This window comes from Cupressus sempervirens, chromosome 3 (assembly GCF_028749045.1).
Source record: "Cupressus sempervirens isolate cs-2001-9-10 chromosome 3, ASM2874904v1, whole genome shotgun sequence".
In the NCBI taxonomy this organism is placed as follows: Eukaryota; Viridiplantae; Streptophyta; class Pinopsida; order Cupressales; family Cupressaceae; genus Cupressus; species Cupressus sempervirens.
Window position 1 is genome coordinate 869,888,860 of NC_143120.1, and position 22,666 is coordinate 869,911,525.

Below are 22,666 nucleotides of genomic sequence, written 5' to 3' on the forward strand. Positions count from 1 at the left end.
TGTATGACTATGGTAATTAATTTCAGAATGCCTCAAAGATACTGTCTCATGGAATGGCTTGATTGCAGGATAGGCAAATAATAGATTTGTTGAAAATTGTCAGAAACCTTTCAGGCTAATGCACGCAGAAGATGTAAATACAATGCCCAGATATAAAATCAACTTCCACAACATTTGCCAGTCTTCTCCCTGTCTGTGCATAGATGGAGCAATGGGTCTTTGTATCCAGCAAAGCAGTTTAAACCTAGTCTAAATTGACAAAGAGGAGCTGCTTGATTTTTGGATGCAGTTAGAAAATGGAATTGTTGTTTGCAAAGTTCTTAGTCAAAGACACTGGCCTGTGTTTGGAGTAATTATTCTTGGTGATTGTACTGTTGCCCTATATGCAAATGGCACAGTGGCTACTACTGTATGTAGAGTGAGAAAGACTTATTTTAGGTGGAGTTACAGAATGGCTTGGGTACTCTCCAAAATTTGCAAATGCACCAAGTACAAGGAACAGTGAATATGATAATTAATTCTATGTGCAGAGTATTAAAGTTGACGATATAATGATATTTCATAAATCATTAAATCTTTGTCTATGGGGAGCTTAAGAAACAATTAAAGGAAAGGGGTAAAATGGGTGGATGACAAAAAAGAGTAAATGAAATTATTTTCATTCAAAGGTGAAAATGGTTTCACTACAAAAAATAAATGAGTGGAAATACAGTTGCACGATGAATATTTTCAACCGCAGGCATAAAATATTCTTCAGAAGAAACACTTGGTGATTATAGCATGCAAGCAGCAGAGTAAAACACTTTCACTCAGATGTAAAATGGTTTGGGAGATAGTTAAGAAGATTATTTTACCAGAAATACTAGGTGCATATTAACATGGAAAATATTTTATCTGTGAGACCTTAGTTACCCTGGTTCGCCTAAACACCCTCCAGACCAGGCCTGGGTTCAAGCTGGTACCTGGTCCAGGTACAGTTTGCCCAGTGGTCTGGTCAGGTTTAAAAAATCTGACCCCCAGTTCAAAACTTGTCTCTGCTGTTCAAACCCGGGCAAATTTGATTTGCCCAGATCGAATCAAGGTCGAACTTGGCTAAACTAGGCCCCACGGAGGCCAAAAGGTGCATTTGTTTTGCAAATTTATAATGTTTTACTTTTGACTTCCTTAACCCTAAAAAGTGTAAGTGACAGGCTCATCTTAATGTTATGAATCATGATTTAATTTTAATATTTCGAATCTTTGATGTTGAACTTGAAATATGTGATGGCATGATCACAATTCATGATGCTGAAATTTTTTTAGGGTGTTGGGTACAGGTACAGGTACATCCACATTTATATACAAAATTATATATATGTGTGTGTGTGTATGCTTCTATAAAACATACCAATGTCAAAAAAAATTAAACTTAGAATTCACATACCAATACATATCCTAGCAGCTAAACAAAACCATTACGAATTTCAGATTTTGAAACATAAGTAATTTAATTTGAAATTCAGTTTTCGATATCAAAAAGATCAGACTAGTGTCATGAAATATAGTCATTGTTTGAAATAGAAATAATAATATAAATCACTGGTCAGCTAACTAATCAGAACCATATGGGTCATCATCAATATCAAGATTGTCGTCAACATTGACATTAGATTATTGAATCCCACTGGTACTTGCACTAAAAGCATGCTGGCTACTTAGATCCTCCATTGGTAAAGTTTGTGCAGCAATAGAAAGATCCAAATGAGTACGCTCCGGTTCTGCATCCCACAACTTTGCTGCCCCTTCCTTGTACTCATCATTTTTTTGAGTAAGAAGGCGCAAATTTGAATGCACATATACTAAATCCTCAGCTTTGCTTGATGCCAACCGATTGCGCTTCACTGAATGGATGAAGGAGTATATACTCCGATTTCGTTCAGCTGAGGATGAACTAGCAACCTAGTGAAGCAAAGGAAGATCTCATTGGTGTCAAATCAATTTGTTAATTGCAAAATGACAACCAGATTTAGAGTGTCTACAAATTCATAAACTTACTTGTGATAAAAATTTGATTGTGATATTGCTACTAGGATTTAACTGTGTGATTTTTGAGTCAAACTCATTGACGAGTTTGACTCAAAAATCACATAGTTAAATCCTGATAGCAATATCACAATTTGACTTGCTATGGAAATTATCTCCTACTTATCAAAACTTTGATTGCTAGAATTTGGAGGTTTGGTGATTTGTGGCCATTGAGGTACAACCAAGAGTGAGCATCCTTCCTATACTTGTCACGAATAACAGCAGGACTATGACCATTGGATGATACAAAATCAGCAAACTCACTTGTAACTGCATCTTCCATTTCAATATCAGGGAAGAGTTTAGCAATAGCTTTCCGAAACCATTCACCTACTTTTGCATCATAATATGGTGGCACCCTTGTTGGCAAAGCAAGAATCTTTTCACTATAATATTTGGGACTCAATGAGAAGATAAGAAGATGGAGCAAGGTGGTCATTTTGTTCCATTGCTCAACACACATTGATTACACCTCTTTGAAGAAGCTTTCTTCAAGGTCTTGCTCTTTTGCATTTATGATGGATCTCATATTCTCAATCATTGAGTTTATTCCATCATAAGCCTCCCTCAAGCATAGCTTATCCATGTCAATAAAGTGTATCATACCTAGGATGGGCTCTGTGAAACTAAGAAAGTATTATGCACAATCCCACCAAGTGTCATTCAAAATCCTTTGCTTGACATTTGTTACCCTCTCATTACTGGACTACCTCCATATGTTCTAGTGTTGGCTGACCATCATACCAGAAAGTGCCTCCCAATCATTCAGCAACCGCCTCAAGACAATTGTATTTGTTGGGTAATTAAATATTACTAATTACATTTTATTTAAGTTTACTTAGGATTATGCATTTTCATATTAGTTGCCATGCAGACACATAGAAGTTTGCACATTATTTGAGCACATGTTGTCTCACAACTCTCTTTGTGTGATACACCTTTGTGTTCTTATCCTCTCATTGTTGCACATACTTTCATGCACAATGGACAATAATCCACCATTGGTGGACATGTGCCTAGATGTTGTGCTTATCACTTGCATGACTCTTAGTTATCCTTCATTGCCTATATATATCTCAAGCACATCTACATGCATTGTATATAATTATCTATTCATTTGATTAATATTGAGCTATTCATTTGATCACATCATTCTGTCTCTCTTGTGCTATTAACCGGGCTTCTAGATCTTGGCATTTTCATTCTTTGCCTTAGGCAAATTCTTATTGGTATTAGAGCCGAAGAAGCGCCCATTAGCTAGCCATTGGAGAGCATCATTTGCTTCACATTTTGGAGGGCCATGCTTCAGATCCAAGATATTAACAGTTATTGGGAGCGTCTACAGTAGGATTTGACCTCGCCATTGCATCCGATAAGCCATTTCCAAGAATTTTGACTATAAATTTGCCCTATGTTTGATAAAAGTCAAAATTGAGGCACAAAAATTTGCAAATCAGACTTAGCAACCCACTTTGCAAAATTGGGTAATTATTTTTTGCAATTTTTTTAATATTCAGCATTATTGTTTCTCGGAGCAGTAGACATTACTTTTTTGTGCAATTTTTTTTGTTTGGGACATTGCCGCAAGACTTTGTTAGAGGGACACGTACACATCACTGATCACAACTCCCACACCGAATGGTGCACACATTCATCTCTTGCTTGTTGCAATTTTTTTTTGGGTCATCCATTCTCTAGGTTTGAGATCGTTTTTCCTTGGCCAAAGCTTGAGCATTGCATTGCGAGCCCTTCTCTTTGTCTCTAAACACCAATAGTAATCCTAAAACCCCAATGTCGAGTCGAGTCACTCCCTCTCATGAGATAACTGCATATCCCTCCACTATCATAGCCTGGTCAAATAGGCATGCAATTTAGAGACATGTGAGCACCATCTAGGCATCATCTAGATCCACGACACCAAAGGCCCACACTCATCGATAAGTGCAAAAATCCAACTTGGCATCTCTAACAGTATCCAAACACACCCAATGGAGGATTTATAACTGTGATTTAGATCCGAGAAGCAAAGGACTTGCAACTTGAGAATTCACAATCAGACATTTTCGAGGTTTGACCAGCACTGCCAAGTTTGTGCTCATCTTTCACACATTGAAGACCAACATAGATCTACCCCGATCCATTCAATCCCGATCTGTCATCGGCATCTTTCAGCAATTTGAGCCATTTTCCCACAAATTAATACATGCAACGAAATCTTATGTTGACATCAAGCTTGATATGACATTTGGAAGCTCGATCTGATCTGTCATTGGTTCATGCCCAACTTGGGTTCATGCAGAGACATTGTCAATCACGATATTCCATTGACATTGTTCTCGTTGTATTGAGAGGGACTTCAGAGATTTTGTTGGCAGCAAGCCAAATTGTTGATTGTCGAGTCGAGCCAACGAACGTTGCCTTCTATGGTGGAATTTTTTATAATGTAAGGTACTGAGGTTGCGACAACCTCCGATTAAGCACTATAGCCCACGTGCAAAGCTACATGTTGATAATTTTATTTGCATTTTATACAATTTTTCATTATCCCAAATTTGATGTTTGTATTGCCCTTCTCTGGCCAATTATTATGTTTGCTTCAAAGTTCATCTGAACGTCACATTTAAGCCCAGAGGATTCCTAACGTCATCAGTTATTTGAAATTGAGACCCCTCTTCATAAGTTTTTTTGATTTGGCAGCTCGACTTTCGGAGACCATAACTTAGTCATCTGAGCTCCAAATTGAGCACAATTTTTATTTGATTTTGGCCTATATTTCCTGAATTTTCCATTGGTGCAGCTGTTTTCTGGTTTTGGTGGATAGATTTTTCACTATTTGCAAATTTTGGTGATTGTACCTATCCAATCCTGGTTTTGGCAACTTCAAATGCTTTGTTCAGGCTCATATGGACACATTTTCAGGTGCCGTTATTTTTTAAAGTGCATGATTTTTCGTCTACTTTCCAGATTTCAAATTAGTTTGGAGTAATTTTGAGTGAGCGTAGTACTTTCAACATCTGGTCAATTTTGGCCTACTTTGGCACTTGTAATTGATAAGATCCTTGAATTATCTTATGTTTTATCTTCTTGAGTCTACTATAGCTTCATATTTTTTGTTGTAATCATCAAAATTAGAAGTCCACTTTGGTCCATTTTGACAAGTGGCAATTGTACACACACTAATTATAAAATGCCAAAGCATCTATTTTGGGAGGGTTCTTTGATTGAGTAATCTAGGGGTGTCTTAAGTGATTTTGCTTCTCCTTCTCTTGTGTTCTTTCATTTTGCATTATGAATTCTTCTTCACTTTCAAAATTAACTCCTCATAGCTATGCCACATGGAAAGAAAATGTATGGACTAGAATAATGAAAAAAGGTTTGATTCTCTTTGTAAATGGAACATTCTGATTCCCTCTGGTCTTGATGTGGATACTAAGGACATAATTGCATAGAAAAATGAAGACTCTAAGGCTTTACGAATCATTAGAGATTCAATCACTGGAGATCTTTTATTTCACATTACACCCTTAAGTAGTTCCAAGGAAGCTTGGGAAAAACTTTAAAGTTTGTATGGTAAAGTGGATGAAGATAAGGGATTCACAATTCAAGCAATGCTTCTCAAATTAGAGCCTAAGAACTTTGACACAATCCAAGATTTCATCAACAAGGCTAATCAGTTGACAGTACAACTTATGGACTGTGGTATTACCATCAAAGATTCCCAATTAATTCATCATATGATGGAAAATCTTTCTTCAGAATATGCAGCCTTTGTTTCAAGCTACAACACTCACAAGTTGACCACGGGAAGTGCATTCACTACACCTTCATTTGAGTCATTTGGCAAGATGCTGATGTTGGAACAATCAAAATTGATGAGAATGGGAATTCTCAAGTCTTCAATTTCTAAGGCATTAGTAGCTAATCAAGGGAATTAGGGAAAAAAGAAGAACAAGTGGAAACACAAGACACAACATGAGAAAGAACTCTCAACCTCCTCACCACAAGACAACTCCAACAACATGGGAAAATCATCCAAGAGGGAGTTTCTCACTTGTGCATATTGTAAAGAAGAATGGACATGGAGAACATCATTGGGAAATCAACCAACTCAAGAATCCTCTTAAGAAGAATCAAATTAGTCTACCTTCAAGAATGACCACTTCATCCGCTTCTTCACATTCAAATAAAGGAAAGGATCACATGGGCAAAGGTCAAGCATTAGTTGCTACTTCAAGCCATGATTCAGGGATATGGGCTCTGGATTCTCGGGGTTCACATCATATGGCATCTTCACGGTCTATGTTTTCATTATTTGATCCTTGTCATACTTCACCTATTTTGATGAGCAATCACGGCTACATGAATGTGATTGGGAAAGGAATTATTGATGAGGAGGAGGGATACTTCAAAGATGTGTTGTGCATACCTCACCTAAGTCATAATCTTCTTTCAATATATCAACTCACTCATGGGGACACAAGGACTGGAATTTACACCTATTCAGTTTTTATCAGAGACTTGGAGACTAGAGAGATTCTTGCTACAGGTGTGGTTGATCATGCATCTCGGCTATACTACTTCTCAAACTTTTCTCATGATGATAACAATGATTCTTCAACAGATTTTGATCACACTTTCAGTGTTGATTCAATTTTTGATGAGGACTTGACTACCTGAACTTGGGTATTCTCACATGTGATCAAGTTCTTGAGTCATCCATTTCTTCTCCTCCTATTGAGATTGCACCTACTATTGTTCCTGATTATACTTGTATTCACATAGCCATGGATTCAGGTGATTCTATACAACAGAATATTTATTGTCTTCCAGACTCAGTTCCATGGGATGACTACTTGACAAACATTGCAGGTTTGTTTGTGGAGTCCTGCATTGCAAACATGGGAGATATTATTGATGGCATTCATCTTCTCTTTGGTGAAAATGCTCCTTCTTTAGTTGTTGCAAGGGAGCATGTTGACCCTCATCTTTATTCTCTACTTGATCATTCTTTTAAGGTTGAAATGATGGTAAATCCTTTGATACAACAATTGGAGCTCACTTTCTCTTCAAAGGAGACCCTTGAGTCTATGAGACATGTTCTACATTCATCCTCAATTGATCTTGATTTGTCTTTTTCAACAAAGTGGCATAGTACACATGATTTGGAGGAGGCGTCTTTCAGTATTGACATGGGGACACTTGAGCAAGTTTCACAAATTCCATACACTTTGAGGTTTCTTCCTACATATGAGGGAGGCTTCATTGATGCACCTTTGTTTTGGTTTCTTCCTAAGGGGAAGAATGTTGTTCTACACTCATATGGCAATTTCTACATCCAGCCTGGAGCATCTACCACAAGTGTACATTCTACATTGGAGGGGGCTACTTGGTCTCTCTTTCGCTTCTTCTCTCCTATATGGAAATTCTTTATTGTATATGCATTATGTACATCATAATAGGGGGGTCTTAATTACTCAATCCATTCATGCATCTTGTTTTTCTTTTCATCTCTCTTTTTGGGGGAGGATTTTTCCCATGAGATTTTCCCTCTTTGTCCGCTTTATGAGAGATTGCATTGCTCTTGCATATTGTACATGGGTACCTAACATGGCCTAGTAGTCGGGACCCATCTTGCATTGTCATCTAGCTTTGTAAGTTTAAGTGTGTTCCCCTAAGTTGCACTTAAGGGGGGGTGTTGGTGTAATTAAAAATTACTAATTACACTTTACTTAGGACAATGCATTTCATATTAGTTATCATGTAGACACATAGCAGTTTGCACTTTATTTGAGCACATGTCTCAGACCTCTCTTTGTGTGGTACACCTTTGTGCTCTTATCCTCTCATTGTTGCACATGCTTTCATGCACAATGGAGGATAATCCACCTTTGGTAGAAATGTGCTTATTTGTACTAATCACTTGCATGACTCCTAGTTATCTTGCATTGCCTATATATTCAGGCACATCTACATGCATTGTATCTGATTATCTATTCATTTGATTAATATTGAGCTATTCATTTGATCACATCATTTTGTCTCTCTTGTGCTATGAATTGAGCTGATCTTGGCATTTTCATTCTTTGCCTTGGGCAAATTCTTACAGTATTCGATGCAAATCTAGTCTTAGCAACCTATTGGAAAATTAAAAACAAGTAAATAAAAATAAAGAATGTGTGTGTGTGTGTGTGTGTATAATTTTGTCAAAATTAATCACTAAAGTAAAACATTAAAATGTAGTATTTAAATTTTGAATTACCTTCAGTAGCTCTAACCACGAGAATGATCTAAAAATAGCTTGCGAGAAGCAATTTGTTATGAACATTTGGATCTCTTGAGCTTCATCATAAACTTGTTTAATTCAAACTATTTTGGTACCCAACTTTTGTAGCGTGAGGTTGAGCGAATGCACGATACAAGGTGTCCAAAATATATGTGGGAATTGTGTCTCAACATACCAACTGCTCTACAGTTCTTTGCATTGTCCGTTATAACTTGGACAGCATTTTGAGGACCTACTTCATTAATGCATTGTACGAGAATGTCAGCCATGAATTGTGCATCCTTTGTTAGAATGATTAGAATAACTAAGAGGGGGGCGAATCAATTATCCTCGGGTCTAGATATACCAATTCAACTTTTAACAACTTAATCAAACTCGTAAATCCACTCAGTCAATATAGAAAATCATCAGTAACTCAACTTGTTCATATCAACATTTAGTTCTTTGTTTAGTCTAAGTTGAATTATAAAAACATATAACAGTAAATAGCATAGCACATGAAAACAACATTCACACAAGTATGACACCAGGATTTAACGTGGAAACCTGAATTGGGAAAAACCACCAAGTAACATGCTACCACTTTTTCACTCTTCTGAAGTGAGCTCAGTTAAGAGCCAGCCCTGTCAAAGGTTACAAAGCACACTGTTAGGTGTGACCCTGTTAAAGGATTTAATCACCCTATTGGGAGTAACCTTGTTAGAGGTCTTTAAAACATCCCATCAGAATGTTACCTTGATTGGAGGATTTATAATATGACTGTTAGGTCAACCTTGATTAAAGGATTTTACTATCATAATTGTTAGAAAGTAACAACTAGGTTGATCTAATAAAATACAAATCACTTTGCATGTTCAAAACTTCATTTAGCTCATTCCTAATTCATTGATTGGACTTCATCACATTCTCCATCTCTGATTTGCTTGGCAACACCTCAAGCAATCTCTCTTTCACCAACTTTTTACTCTTCCTCTACAACTCTAGTTCTTCACAAATTCACAAGCAACTAATATGTAAAACATCTCACATGCCTCCTTAAATAGACAGGTTTTAAATATTTCGTATATTCAACTGAATCAGCCTCAGATCTTGATTCTTTCACAAATTGTTAAAATGATGACACTCGGTCATCACTATGTTCTTTAACTCAGTCATCACTAGGTAGCTCAGTCACTACTGATCTATCTCACTCGGCTTGCATTGGCTTGCTCGGCCATCATTGTGCTCGGTCATTACTTCAATTTCCATCATCTTGCTCGGTCATTACCATCACTCGACTAACATTTAAGTTCCTTAATCCTCTGCTCGGTAATGCTTAACTTTTTTATTGACCTAGTAATCTATTGCTCGGTCAAACTAGTGTTTTACTTAACTTCTTGACTTCTATCAATCATCTCTTCTACACTTCAACTCATCTTTCTTCTACACTTAATACAATGATCCAACAACATATTATCTTATCAAATACTAACTGACCAAGTACCCTTTGTAGTTCCATCATACTTACTCCTCTTTACTCAACAACTTTACTAATTTATCTTGTTATCTCTCTTTTCAAATCCTCTTCATCAATCAAATAATATGGCCCTCTACACTATTAGCAAATGTCTCACCAATAAGGTTTGACAGCAATGACAACATAACAATTGTTCCAATTGTATTTCCAACATCCTTCACTTAGCCCTCACAATCAACAACTTTTAGAAACATTTCCCCTTTAGGGGACATTGCAATATTTTGTGCATCCTTCCACCAATCAGAAATAATGGACGCACCAATTTCTTTCCAAGAGGCCTTAATAGGAGCTAATGAAGTTCCTATATGTTTGAGCTCCTTTGTCAATAAAGTGGTACGAACCTTCTCATAACCGGAGTCTGTGTACCCCTTTGGAGTTTCATTTATTTTTCTTACTGCGTCTTGCCAATAGGGTGATCTAACAACATTGAATGATAAACTGTTGGCATAGAGGCACCTAGCAATCGCTTCATCAGCAATATCTCTAGCATCATTATAAAATGCTATCTCCAATAGTCCTCTTGCTCTCTTCGAATTACTAGCCTCATCTACATTTCTCCTCATATCTGGATGGCTTTCTACCACAATGTCAAGAAAAGCACTAGCTGTATGACTATGAGATGATGAAGCATGTGACTTTTGTGAGCCCCTTGCTTTGTATTTAAGCAATAAGTGCCAATACCCACTTCCACCCCTTGCATTTGCTTCCTTTTGATCCTTAATATATGCTACTACTTTAGAAACTGGTATAGGTAAATTATCTTTTCCTAGACAAGCTTCGATTCCCTTCCAAGTATTGCACACAACTGCCCTTTCCCTTCGGTTGTAGGAACTTGTATATTGCACATCACACCCAGGGCATATCCAAATACATGTCCCTCCACCAGGAACATGCTCTAAAATGTTCACATGCCTCCATAATGGTGAAGTTGGCTCCACAGTGAATGGAGTAGTACCTACCATAATAAATTTGTAAGTCAACTGAGCTCATTGGAACCAACTCCTCTAACTCAACTAAGCTCATTGGAACCAACTATTGACTTACTATAAATGTAAGTCCCTCAAACAGAGCCAAAACACACCATGGGCTGCTAGAAAGCCCATAACCCCACAAATGAGATCTTCAAATCCCACTATCAATTCACCAGGGTCACGATGGTGACCTAATCTAGCCAACTACAGGAACCTACTAAAAATGGGGGTATTACATCTTGAATGAAAGAGTTATCTATGCAAAAGACACTCTTAGAAAATTTCAACACCACCCTATTCAAGGTGCAAAACTAGAGCAAGACTCAGTTGGGTCGGCCTAGGAGATAGGGGCACTAAATACTTCTTCAATATTCTGAAGAAGAAAGAAGCTAGGGCAATAATTGACTATATTAGAGAAGATAATAAGGAGTGGGAGAATCAAAATGATATCCTCCAGGCTTTTGCAAACTTTTATAAAAATTTGTTCACCTACGAGGATTTAGGGGACAGTGTGGAAAGTGCTAGGTCATGTATAGCAACACTAATTCCAAAAAAAGTAGAAACAAGGAGATATACTAGACTTAGCCACCTCAGAGGCAGAAATACATAAAGCTATTCAGAGCATCAACAATGATAAAGCGCCTAGCCTTGATGGCCTACCTATTGAGATCTACAAACATAATAGCAAGTGGATTGGGAAAAAACTACTGAAGGTATACAATTAAGCATTTACAAAGAGCTCCCTTGCAGAAAACAAAAATGTTGGAGTCATAGAATTGATTCCTAAAGAGGGAGATAAAAGCATGATAAAAAACTGGAGGCCAATCACCCTCCTTAATGTCTCTTACAAAATATTGGGTTAGATCTTGGCAACCAGGATGGAAAATGTATTACCAAAAATCATTAACTAAAAGGAAGGTATATCCTAGAGAACCTAATAACTTGTTTGTAAACTCTCTTGTAATGTCCCCACTCCTTAGGACAACTTTACCTATAGAAGTTATTAACAACAATAGATTATTAAGATCAATTCTCATGATTTATATCTAGGAATGCCATTATTTCCACACGTCCTTAAAGATTCCTTCAATCAAGCTTTCTAACCCTTTGGGAGGATCCTTTATGTCCTAACTAACGGTCCTCAATTATTCGGCCTTCTTCCTTAAACTACCTTTCAAGTCTAGCTCCATAATCCTCTTTGAAGACCCTCAATGCTCCATAGGACAACCCTCAATTAGTTTAGCCATCTCATTGAAGAGAGTATCGTTTAAGGTCTACTAGGTCTGTCTATCAAACCCAGTACAATTCTCATATTAAAGTAAATCACTATTTCTTACAATTCTTGACTTAATATTCCAATCCAATTTATATTTAGTTCCATGATCTTATTAGAACCTTATCATTATTATTTATCCAATTAGTCCCTATATATTATTTTGAAGAACACATATATACGTAAAATTACTATCTTCCTAATTATTATTATATTGATAAGAACATAATTACTTTCTCTAAGTGGCTTACCTCAAGTATTGTATCTACTTACCTTTTCTTTAAGGTGGGCCCTATCCAATATTTAGAATTAAACCCCTTATTAATTATTCCCTCTTACACACGGCTCGAGCAGAATAAGGTGAGTTGGGGTCACCACTCCACAATGGCAGAATTATAAGGTTCTTGGGTGATATTTGGGGGGTTGACCACCTGTCTCAAATCTCTGTCATCCAACTTGCTCGATGACCGGCTTGAAAGCATGTTGCTCGATGATGGTTTTAATATTTTCCTTGAATAGGGGTACAACCTTTCCTGTCACTAACGTGGTACTCTTAAAAATAGGTTATGATGTTTTGAATGTACTTTTCCCAACCTTCCTTGGTATGCCATATGGATATTGCGTTATTATGTATCTTTATTTATATGTTTCCAAGGGTATGGATTGCGACCCATAGGTTTTGGACCCCTATTAAAAATTAAATAAGATTGATTTCCCTTAATGTTAATATTGTTTATTAGTGACTTAGAAATTAGAATCATTGCTTATTATTATTATGTAATAAATTCAATTAGAAGTTTTACTTTATCATTTATCTATAAACATTTGTCAACATAAATATCATTTGGATACTTAATGATGATATGAATTTGTACATTAAAATCTATAAAATCTATTTGTTTTAATTGATTAATACATGAAATATTTTTATAAATTTGGGCTTATGACATAAGCATTGGACTAGGTCAAGGAATCTAACTAACAAGCATGTATGGTATTATTAGACTATGAAAAGGCTTACGACAGGATTGGATGGGGATTTGTAACCATGATAATGAAACAGTTGGGGTTTCTGGAATTCTATTGTTGCATGGTGCAAACATTATTCAAAGATGCTAATTCTTATATAGAGATTAACGGGTGCAGATCTAAACCCTTTTTGCTCACCAGATCTATTAGACAAGGTTGCCCCCGAGCACCTGCCTTATTTGTAATAGCAGTTGATGCTCTTGGATATATCCTCGGAGATAATAGCATCTCACCTAGAGTGAGAGGTATTTTCCTTCCTAATGGTGAAGAAGTCTACAACATTCAATTTGCAGATGATACAGCTATAAACCTATAACAATGGAAGAAAGGAATATTCAGAATCTTATGGTAAAGCTAGGCCTTTTTTGCAGAGCATCTGGCAGCAAGGTCTCTCTCCCCAAATCCATAATGCTGGGATGGCAAAAAACTTCCCCTCCATGGTGTGAGCAATTTGGCCTGGCCTGGGGAGGACCCAATCACATTGTCAAATACTTAGGAATCCCCTTCTCTGTGTGCCCTATACTAGGAGATATGTGGAGCTGGGTGAAAAGTAAGCTTGATAAGAAGTTTAACAAATGGAACAACAGGTTCTTTTCATTAGCAGGAAGGGTACAGATTTGTCACATGATTCTCTCCTCATTAACTATATACTATGCTTCAGCCTGGATGTTTAATCAAAGTCGGATCAATTATTTCCAAAAACTGGTTAGAGACTTCCTATGGTCAAATGGAAAGGGCAATAAAAAGCCTCATGCAGTAAAACGGCAGTGGTGTATGATGAGAAAATCCTTGGGAGGTTTGGGAATCAAAGATCTTAAAATGTAACGTATATCCTTAGCAGTGAAATGGATTGCAAAAGCCACAAAGGGCAATGAGCCATGGAAATTTTTGATAAGGAATAACATCATAAGGGGTCATCTGGTTAAGGCCTCCTACTGGAAAAGATTAAATATTAGTGACCTTCTATCAGGCAAGTTTGCAGTTAGAGTTAAAGGCTCCATTGTGTTCAAAGCGATATGGAGATGTTGGGAAAATGTTACAATGTATATCAGCAATAATGGAGTAATTAATAATGATATGGAAATCTGTGGAGAAAGGTCTATGTGGTGGAATCTTAGGCACGGAGAAAAACCACTTGCACACACCCAAGGGTGTTCTGCCAAAATATGGGACTCTATGGGCATCAGTACATTTGATGATATTTTGGAGGATGGGTGCCTTGCTAGTTGGGAATCTCCCAGCTCTTAATTTAATGTGCCTCCCATTCAAAAGAGAAACTTCAACCTTATGAAAAAATGCATGTGAGCCCTTGATGCTTCCCAGAACCTTTGTGGTTAATACCAGCAGACCCTCAGCCTACTCCACCAGTGATGGGACCCCTCTCCCCTGTACTAAGGCCAAACTAGTTTACAATCTGCTCACTGCCAATGAGGACATTTATTGCCATCTCAATTTAAGCTGGAACTTTTTGTATAGCAGCAATGAGCGGGAGTCTATACTTGATAATCTTTGGCACAGACCTATAGAACCTAAGAAGCTCTGCTTCCTTTGGCACCTCCATCTGCACAAGCTGTCTATTTTCAAACCAGACGGAGACATTAACATTTGTTCATATTGTAGGAAGCCTGAAATCATCATTCATATTTTCTTTGAGTGTATATTTGCTAGAGAAATATGGGCCATGTTTGGGTTTCATTAATATCAGAATTACAACCTGAACGATATTATAACATGGAAGATTCTAAATACCAAGAATAGCTGCAATATCTTTTGGTCTGTGATATCAGTTGAAATTTTATGGCTTTTGTGGAAAAAAAGAAATGATAACATCTTTGCTGGTATTGCTAGGAATCTTACTGGGTCTCAAAGGAAACTCATATACTTTAATATATCGAAGCAGGTTACTCTTGTTTTGTAGGTTGATGAAAAGAAATCCAAAGAACTGCTGAGTGAGGATGCTGCTATTATGCTGAAAAGAGAGGTTACATTTGGGTACATTGCTGAGCAGAATCCAGATACACCTCCTACCTTAGATCAAGCGCTGGGAAGAACTAAACAGCTGATGAGAGAAAACAGGAGACCCCCAGCTGCTGTAGCCCCGCTTGCCGTTCTTCCACCAGCCATGGTCAAAGTTACCAGTCCAGGACCCCAAGGATGGACAGCTGTAGTCTCTAGAGATGCTGTTTTAGATTCAAAGTCTAACTTTGGTGTAGTAGTTAAACGTTACGAGATGTATATCAATTTTGCAAAATTTTGTACAATTGTTCCTGCATAGTAACTCTGATACTGTTGATTATGGCGATCTTAAAACTGTTAGGATGCAGATGTTCTAATTTTGCTGATATCTTATACTCAATAGAAGAAAAAAATAAGGTTTTAAACCAGCAGAGTTGAGTAATAAGTTTGAATGATATTGATTCTTGAATGAATAATAAATACAACAGAGAAAATTTTCTATATATTAAACTACAGATAAAATAAAGCATATATTAATATATTCTACAAGTAAATGATATCTTCTACAAACAAATAAATGATATCTTCTACTGCATTTTTTGTTGAAATGCTTAATTCTGTAATCCTTCTTTTGGAGGTAATTATTTTTCATAATGGTACTATTTAAGGTCAGTATCGGATGAAGATGATGCTATAGAGGATTCACTCATTTTTATAAAATGTATTAAGTAGCATTGCTCAAAAAAGGAATACTACAAGAGCTTGGAAGGATGGCTAAACAAAATAGGAAATAGGAGCTGATAATGCTTCAATTAAAACATAAATCAGAGCAATGAGGTCTCCCAAAAAAGGTATCAGTTCAACTATTGAATTAATCATTAGAAACAGGGAGTTCTTTTGAAACAAAATGTTAAAACAATATTTCACACTTGAATACAACAAAGGCACTAGTGACTGCTTCTAGTCAAGGTGTGATAAAAGTAATTGTGTTTGTGTATCAGCATGAATTACAAAAAGCATATAATAAGTTAACACCATATATTAATTTTGGCAAGTGCTTTTAAAACTATTTTAGTGAACATAAGCGCATCTAGACATCCCCGCAATGTTTGCAGATGTCCCAATGATGGAAAGCCATTCCCAGACATTTCAAAACAAACAATTAAAAAATAAAATCCCTATGGGATGTCCTTCGTATTTTCCTACTTTTGGGACAGAGAGCAAATTTCATCTCCATGCCAAAGGTGTCCTAGATAGCACCTCAAACGCAGAGATGCATCCTCGTGTTTCATTGGTTCTACACATCCTTTTGTACTACAATTCTTAGAGGAGGATTCCGTGTCATATAATAAGTCAGCTGTTGATTACCATCCACCCAATCCAAGTTGCTAGTTTCTAAGCTTAAAATCTTGAATATTTGAAGAGTCAAATAGCATATTTCAAAGAACATGAGTTTGAATACATGGAAAAAATAATCAAAATTTACGAAGAACAGATGACAAAATCCATCCATTACTTTAGTGGCCATTGAGTATTCTGTATAACTTAAGCCCTTGAATATTCATTAAACAACTAGGTTGGCAATTTTACAAGTACTGTGATAATTGGAGTGTGAGAGGGAAGTGAAGGGTGACAAGGTTCAGCAGAAGGAGGTGAGCACGAGCAGTTAGGGAATGGAGGATTGAAAGAGGAGATGCAACGACTTTGATTAGGGTGAAAGATGCAAATAGAAAAGGAAGAGAGACACTAGCTTTGGTGTGTTGACGGCTTGTGATCCTCTGGATTTTGAGATTACTTTGAAAAAGGTTTTCAGCAGGGGCATAATTCAATGATTTGAAAATACCAACTATTATATCAGAAATAAAGAAGCACAAGTAAAAAGGGTATTAAATATCACACAAAAAGGGTGCTTAGAAAATCCAGAAATGAAAATGGTATTTAATAATTAGAAAGGTGCATTCTAATAAACCATGTATATTTTACTATTACAGTGATATGCATTTTGATCTACCATAATTGCATTGGACTTGAGGCATCAAATTCCCTTATGAATACCTTAAAAAAAAAAGTGTGCAATTTTCTCGATCCCTCGGGAGAAATATAACTCTAAATATTATACTAAATACCATTTTTTTTTTCCTCTGGTCTAATAAGACTGGTGAGAAGCTAGTTTTCGGCTAGTTAATCATATCAATGACTTAGACAACAAGATTCATGGAAAGCAAAGGTGTTAGAATGCCGGTCCACTGTGTAAAGCAGAAAAGCGGAGCAACTGTTGCCAACAATAACACATGCTAATGCAGCTAGGTGCACAAAAAGAACAAATATTCATTCTTGGTGATTCAACAATCCAGTGGAGGCGTACAGAGTTAATGAGTTGAAAAGCTCAGTAATATTGTATTATGATAAACATAAACACTTAATCTGAGTTTACGGAAGAAACAATGGGCCGAAGCTGTGGGATGGATAATGTTTGGCTTCCACATTGCAGGAAAGAAAATCAGATATCCCAAATTTGTTTCAAGGAAAAATGTTAAACCCAAAAACAGAAACAATACAGACAAAAATGCGAGATATTCAGGTTGACAAATAATCGTCACAGTACAAAAAACCAACAGAAAGAAAGTACTGTTCAAATATCTAATTCTAATTCACCTTAAAGAATGACATACACTGAAATTGTTTACAGTGACGGTTCCTGTGGCAGATCCATTACGCCCTGCACTAATCGGATAGAAAAAAAGCTCATTTCATAATTCGTCCGCATCATGACAGGGAATAAAGGACCACGAAGGAGAAAGCAGTTACCTTTGTTTATAAAGAAGAAGACTGCAGCGAGAGCCGCCGCGAGCAACCAGACCACGATGCTCATCTCCATTTTCTTCCTCGCTGCCCTCGGCAAATCAATGAACGTTTGCTGTCATTATTCACACGAAGTATGGCAGAATGTATGAGATCGATTGATTTGATCGCGCTAATTGCTGCTTTGTGGAAAAATTAACCAGCGAAAAGAAGGCGCACGCCAATGTGGTTTAAAACTAGCAATGACACCATGGCAGGTAATTTGGGAAATAATAATGTTTGTTGTTGTGTAACAAAGGCCTTAATAAAATGTAATAGACTCAAATTAATTATGCATTTATTTAGAAGGATCTAAGGAAAACTAAAATAAAGTCTTTTTATTTAGGAAAATAATTTAAAAAATTATCAAACATATTTATTATATTTAAGAAGATAATTGAATTTCATAATCAACATATTTATTTAATGTTCATTTTAAAAAAAAAAGGTTTTAGTGAAAAAATAATAGATTTAAATCATCTGTGTATCTATTCATAAAGATCTAAAGAAAACTAAAATACAACTTCCAATTTAGGAAGATAATAAGTTTCAAAACCAACATACTTATTTTATGTTTGTAGTAGGGAAGGAGGGAGAGAGGAGGGGAGAGGGGAGCGAGAAGGGGGGGCGAGAGAGAGGGAGGGGGGAGAGAGACAACAAGTATGGTAAGGAGATAAAGATAGGGGATAAAAATAGAGGTGGGGAAAGGAGAGGGATGTGTAAAAGAGAGGGAAAGATAGATGTTAGAGTTTTAGATTACTCTACAACACCCCAGAATCAAATGAAAGACCAAAATAACTTCTATAAGAGAATGACAAGACAACTACAACAAGATGTTGCTAATGAGCATGAATAAAATGTACTTATATAAGAAATATCATAAGAGAATATGATGATGAGAAGATAAGTAATGGTCCATACAAGGTGGAAATGTATGTTCATCACAAGTGGATTGTCCTCCATTATGCAATGAATTATGTACAACATGTTGAGGATGATAATGTAATAAGAGAACTAAAGGTGGCCTCACACATAAAGTGAAATCTTTCCTATACCATGCACAAATTCCTAAGTGTCTCGATCACATACTCCTAAGTGATGCATTATCTTAAGTAAGCTTAAGTAAAGTGTAATTAGAACTAATTAATTGTGCTAACACCCTCACTGAAGCACTATGTAGGAAAATACAATTAACCTCACAATGCAAGATGGGTCTCGACAACTAGGCCATTTTGGGTCCTATATACAATATGCAATGAAATATAATCTCTCATAAAGTGGAGAAAGGGAAAAACTCTCATGAAACAAAACTCCCCTCCAAGAGAGAGATGAAATAAATAGTATACATAGATGGAGGAATGACGACCCCCCTAGAACTACATACATAATGTATATACAATCAGTTATCCCCTCATACGAAGGAAAGAAGGAGACATAATATCCCCCCATAATGAACAATCTTTTGCAAAATTGGCGAGTGTTTGAAGACAAAACATAGTTCAATGCCTACAAACAACATGTCTCCCTTAGGGAAGAAGATATATCAAGTATAAATGAAGTGATGCTTCCCATTATGGATAGGAACTAGGAAGTGAAATCCAAATATAGTATGATGATGTTGTCTCTAAAATCTACTCATGTGTTGTCATTTACTTGGATAATAAAGATGCCACAAACCAATCAAGAACATACTCAATCATAATAGAAGATGACAAATAAGGACCAATGGAAATTGATGGTGAATAAGCTCCAAAGATATTATTGGCAGAACTATCATCAAATTGTGATGCCTATGAAAATTGAATGTCGATCTCCATCACATAAGCATGATCAAACTAAACCAAGAAATATGGCATATCAAGTAAAGGAAGAGACTTGTGAATATCAATCTCCAAAGACAATGTAGAACATTCTCTAACTGTGATGAAGTTATCACCTAAGAAAATTTAAAAACCCTCGAGTATGTCCCCAAATCTAAAATGTGAGACTCGACAAATAATGCACCAAAATTTAAAATAGGAATCTCAATCAAGAAGACAAATAGATATCTCTGTTGACATTAAGGTCAATTTGTCTATCAATGACTAAATACTTAGTCAAATGGTTACATTACTACCAAGCTCTACAGTTGTTACCGAGCTTATCATTCATCCAGCAATGTTAACCAAGTGTCTAAGTTGCTATTGAGCTAAACAGCCAGTTTGTAGTTCATACCAAGCTACACAGTATCTATCGAGCATCAAAGACAATAATTTATAGTTTAGCCCGAGTGTAGCAGTGTCTATCGAGCTATCTAGTAGAAGTGATGAAGACTCCAGTATTAACCAAGCTTGCAGTGTTGACCAAGTCATGCAGTGTCAACCAAGTGATTCAGTTGCTACCGAGTTTCTTAGTGTTCACCGAGTCACATAGTGCTGACTGAGTTTGAGCTACTCAAAAGTGATCAATATGGACCGAGCTTCAACTTCAACCAAGTGCCAAAGTTTGTTGAGTGTTGATAGTGTTTGTCGAGTATTAGAACATCATCGAGTTTGTCTTCAGAACTCGAGTTACAATAGTTGGGTTGACTTTGTGAATTATGATGAATTTGGTATTGTAGGCAACTATATAAGGAAATGAATTGGATTGGCACACATGTAATGTATTGTATCATATCCAAATAAGAATGTGAAGAAGAATAAGAAGTGTATGAGTGTGTATTAAAGAAGGCTACAAATAGTATAAGGGACAGTAGAGATTTATCTATTGCAGCCAGGTGATCATTGCAATACAAGAAATCTCATTCAGCAAATCAGAGTTGCAGATCAAAGATCAACCACTGATTCATCCTAACAAGTGCATTAGTCAAATCCTTTAACTAGGTGGACTTAACAATCTTTTGCTAAATTTCTTAACTGAATGCATACTTCATTGTATGTTTGTAAATCCTTTAACAAGGTGGAACTCACAATTCTTATTGCTCCTAATATGGTAGATCACCATAAGTGATCAATTATAAGCCTTAACAGGTTAACTTTATACTGTAGCACTAAAACGTGTGAGTATCATCCCCACCCCAATTTTACTTTATATTTGGAAGGTTTTTGGGTCACCATATCTTGTGTCAAAGTGTTATGAATATTTTATTGCTTTCATTTTTTCATGCATGCAATTAGATCATAATAATCTATAAAGGATTAATTGGTGAAGTGAGTTAAAGTTTTATTGGTTCTTGATTCACCTCTCCCCTCTTAGTAACCTAGCCTACCTTATCTTTCCAACAATTGGTATCAGAGCATTTTGGTTCTCACAAAAGAAGTTTAATTGCTTGAGATAAGATTAGAGGCAATGGAGCTATACAGGATAGATAAGGCTATTGAGAATGAAAAGTTAGATCTAGAATTGGTCATTGGACAACTCAAGAAAGCAAAGAAGAAACTCTTTCAAGCATTGAAAAGAAGGAAATATCTTGTAGCACAAATGGATGACAATCTCTACGTTGAAGAAAGAATTAAAGACTTATGTTTAGAAAGAAATTTAGATGAAGTTGATGCAACAATCAAAGACCTATTAGAGAAGAATTCCAATCTTCAAGAAGAAGTCAAAAAGCTAAAAAGAGAGAAAGAAATCCAATCAGTTAGATTATGTGAAGTTATGGAAGGAAAAGACAAAGCCAAAGAAGTGATAGAAGAAAAGGACAATGAAATTCAACAACTATCCCTTTAGCAAGCAAACTTTATTGATGAACTTAGTGATGCAAATCAAGAGCTTATCAATCTAAGGACAAAGAATGAAAGACTACAGAATGATCTTAGTATTGAAAAGAAAACCAATGAGAGAATTATGAAATCTCAGGAAAGCATGAATCAATTAAATGAGAAAAATTAGTATAGACACAAAGGAAAAGCCAGATTAGGATATACAGAATAAGGTGAATCATCTCAACAAGGAGCTCAAAAGAACAGAAGATCTACTTGCAATTAGCGTGGTAAGATAGGTCATACATCAAACAAATGTTGGAGCAATGGCAAAGCAAAATTCAATAGAAAGTGTTATAGTTGCAATAAGCATGGACATAGAGAAAGTGAATGCAGAGAGAAACCTAAGTTTGAAGGAAAGTGTCACAATTGTATTAAACAAGGACACAAATCTTCAAAGTGCAAGACCAAAAAGTGGAACCTAGCAGAACAAATTGCAAAAGCAATATTTGGATGGGATTACAACACATGATGCAGATGTCACTATTGTGGTGAGTTTGGGCACATTGAAGCAAACTATGTGAAACATCACATGAGGAAAAGAAATACTACAAAGAGATGTTTTATTTGTATAGAATGTGGACATCTTGCCAAGAATTGTATGAACACTGGAAGAATTGAAGATGAAAAGAAAGCCAAAGCTGACAATAGCATATAATAGACGAGGCATCAATGGGTGTAGAAATCTCTAGAGAATGCAAGCCAAAGTCTTGAAATTATTGACACCTACATCAATGAGTTGGGTGGCCCAACCATTTCAAGTTAGTTCCCTATGGAGATCATTGGAACTATGATTCAAAAGAAGTCACCTAACATCAGTTCCAGCTAGCAAGCAAAAAGATCCATATCAACATTCAAGATGCAAAAGGATCACCAAGTAATGATGGAAACTCAAGACCTTACTAAGCAAGGTTGGGTCACGAGACCTTACTTGGAAAGGTTAAGTTGCATATCTATTAAGGATGCAAATGTCAAGTTGGTAGTTCCTACTAACTT

The 22,666-nt window shown here is 36.3% G+C and overlaps 1 protein-coding gene across 1 annotated transcript in view; it reads right to left on the minus strand.

The window, feature by feature from the left end:
- LOC149569549 (cytochrome B5-like protein) overlaps positions 1 to 18,138 on the minus strand; it is a 46,011-nt gene extending 27,873 nt beyond the window's left edge. Inside the window, exons 1-2 of the mRNA XM_089822227.1 lie at positions 17,901 to 18,138; positions 17,765 to 17,811 (exon numbers count right to left, since the gene is read on the minus strand). Of these exons, the coding sequence (XP_089678353.1) occupies positions 17,765 to 17,811; positions 17,901 to 17,970 (117 nt within the window). The 5' untranslated portion in view covers positions 17,971 to 18,138. The remainder of the gene's footprint in view (positions 1 to 17,764; positions 17,812 to 17,900) is intronic.
- Positions 18,139 to 22,666: the final 4,528 nt, after the last annotated feature.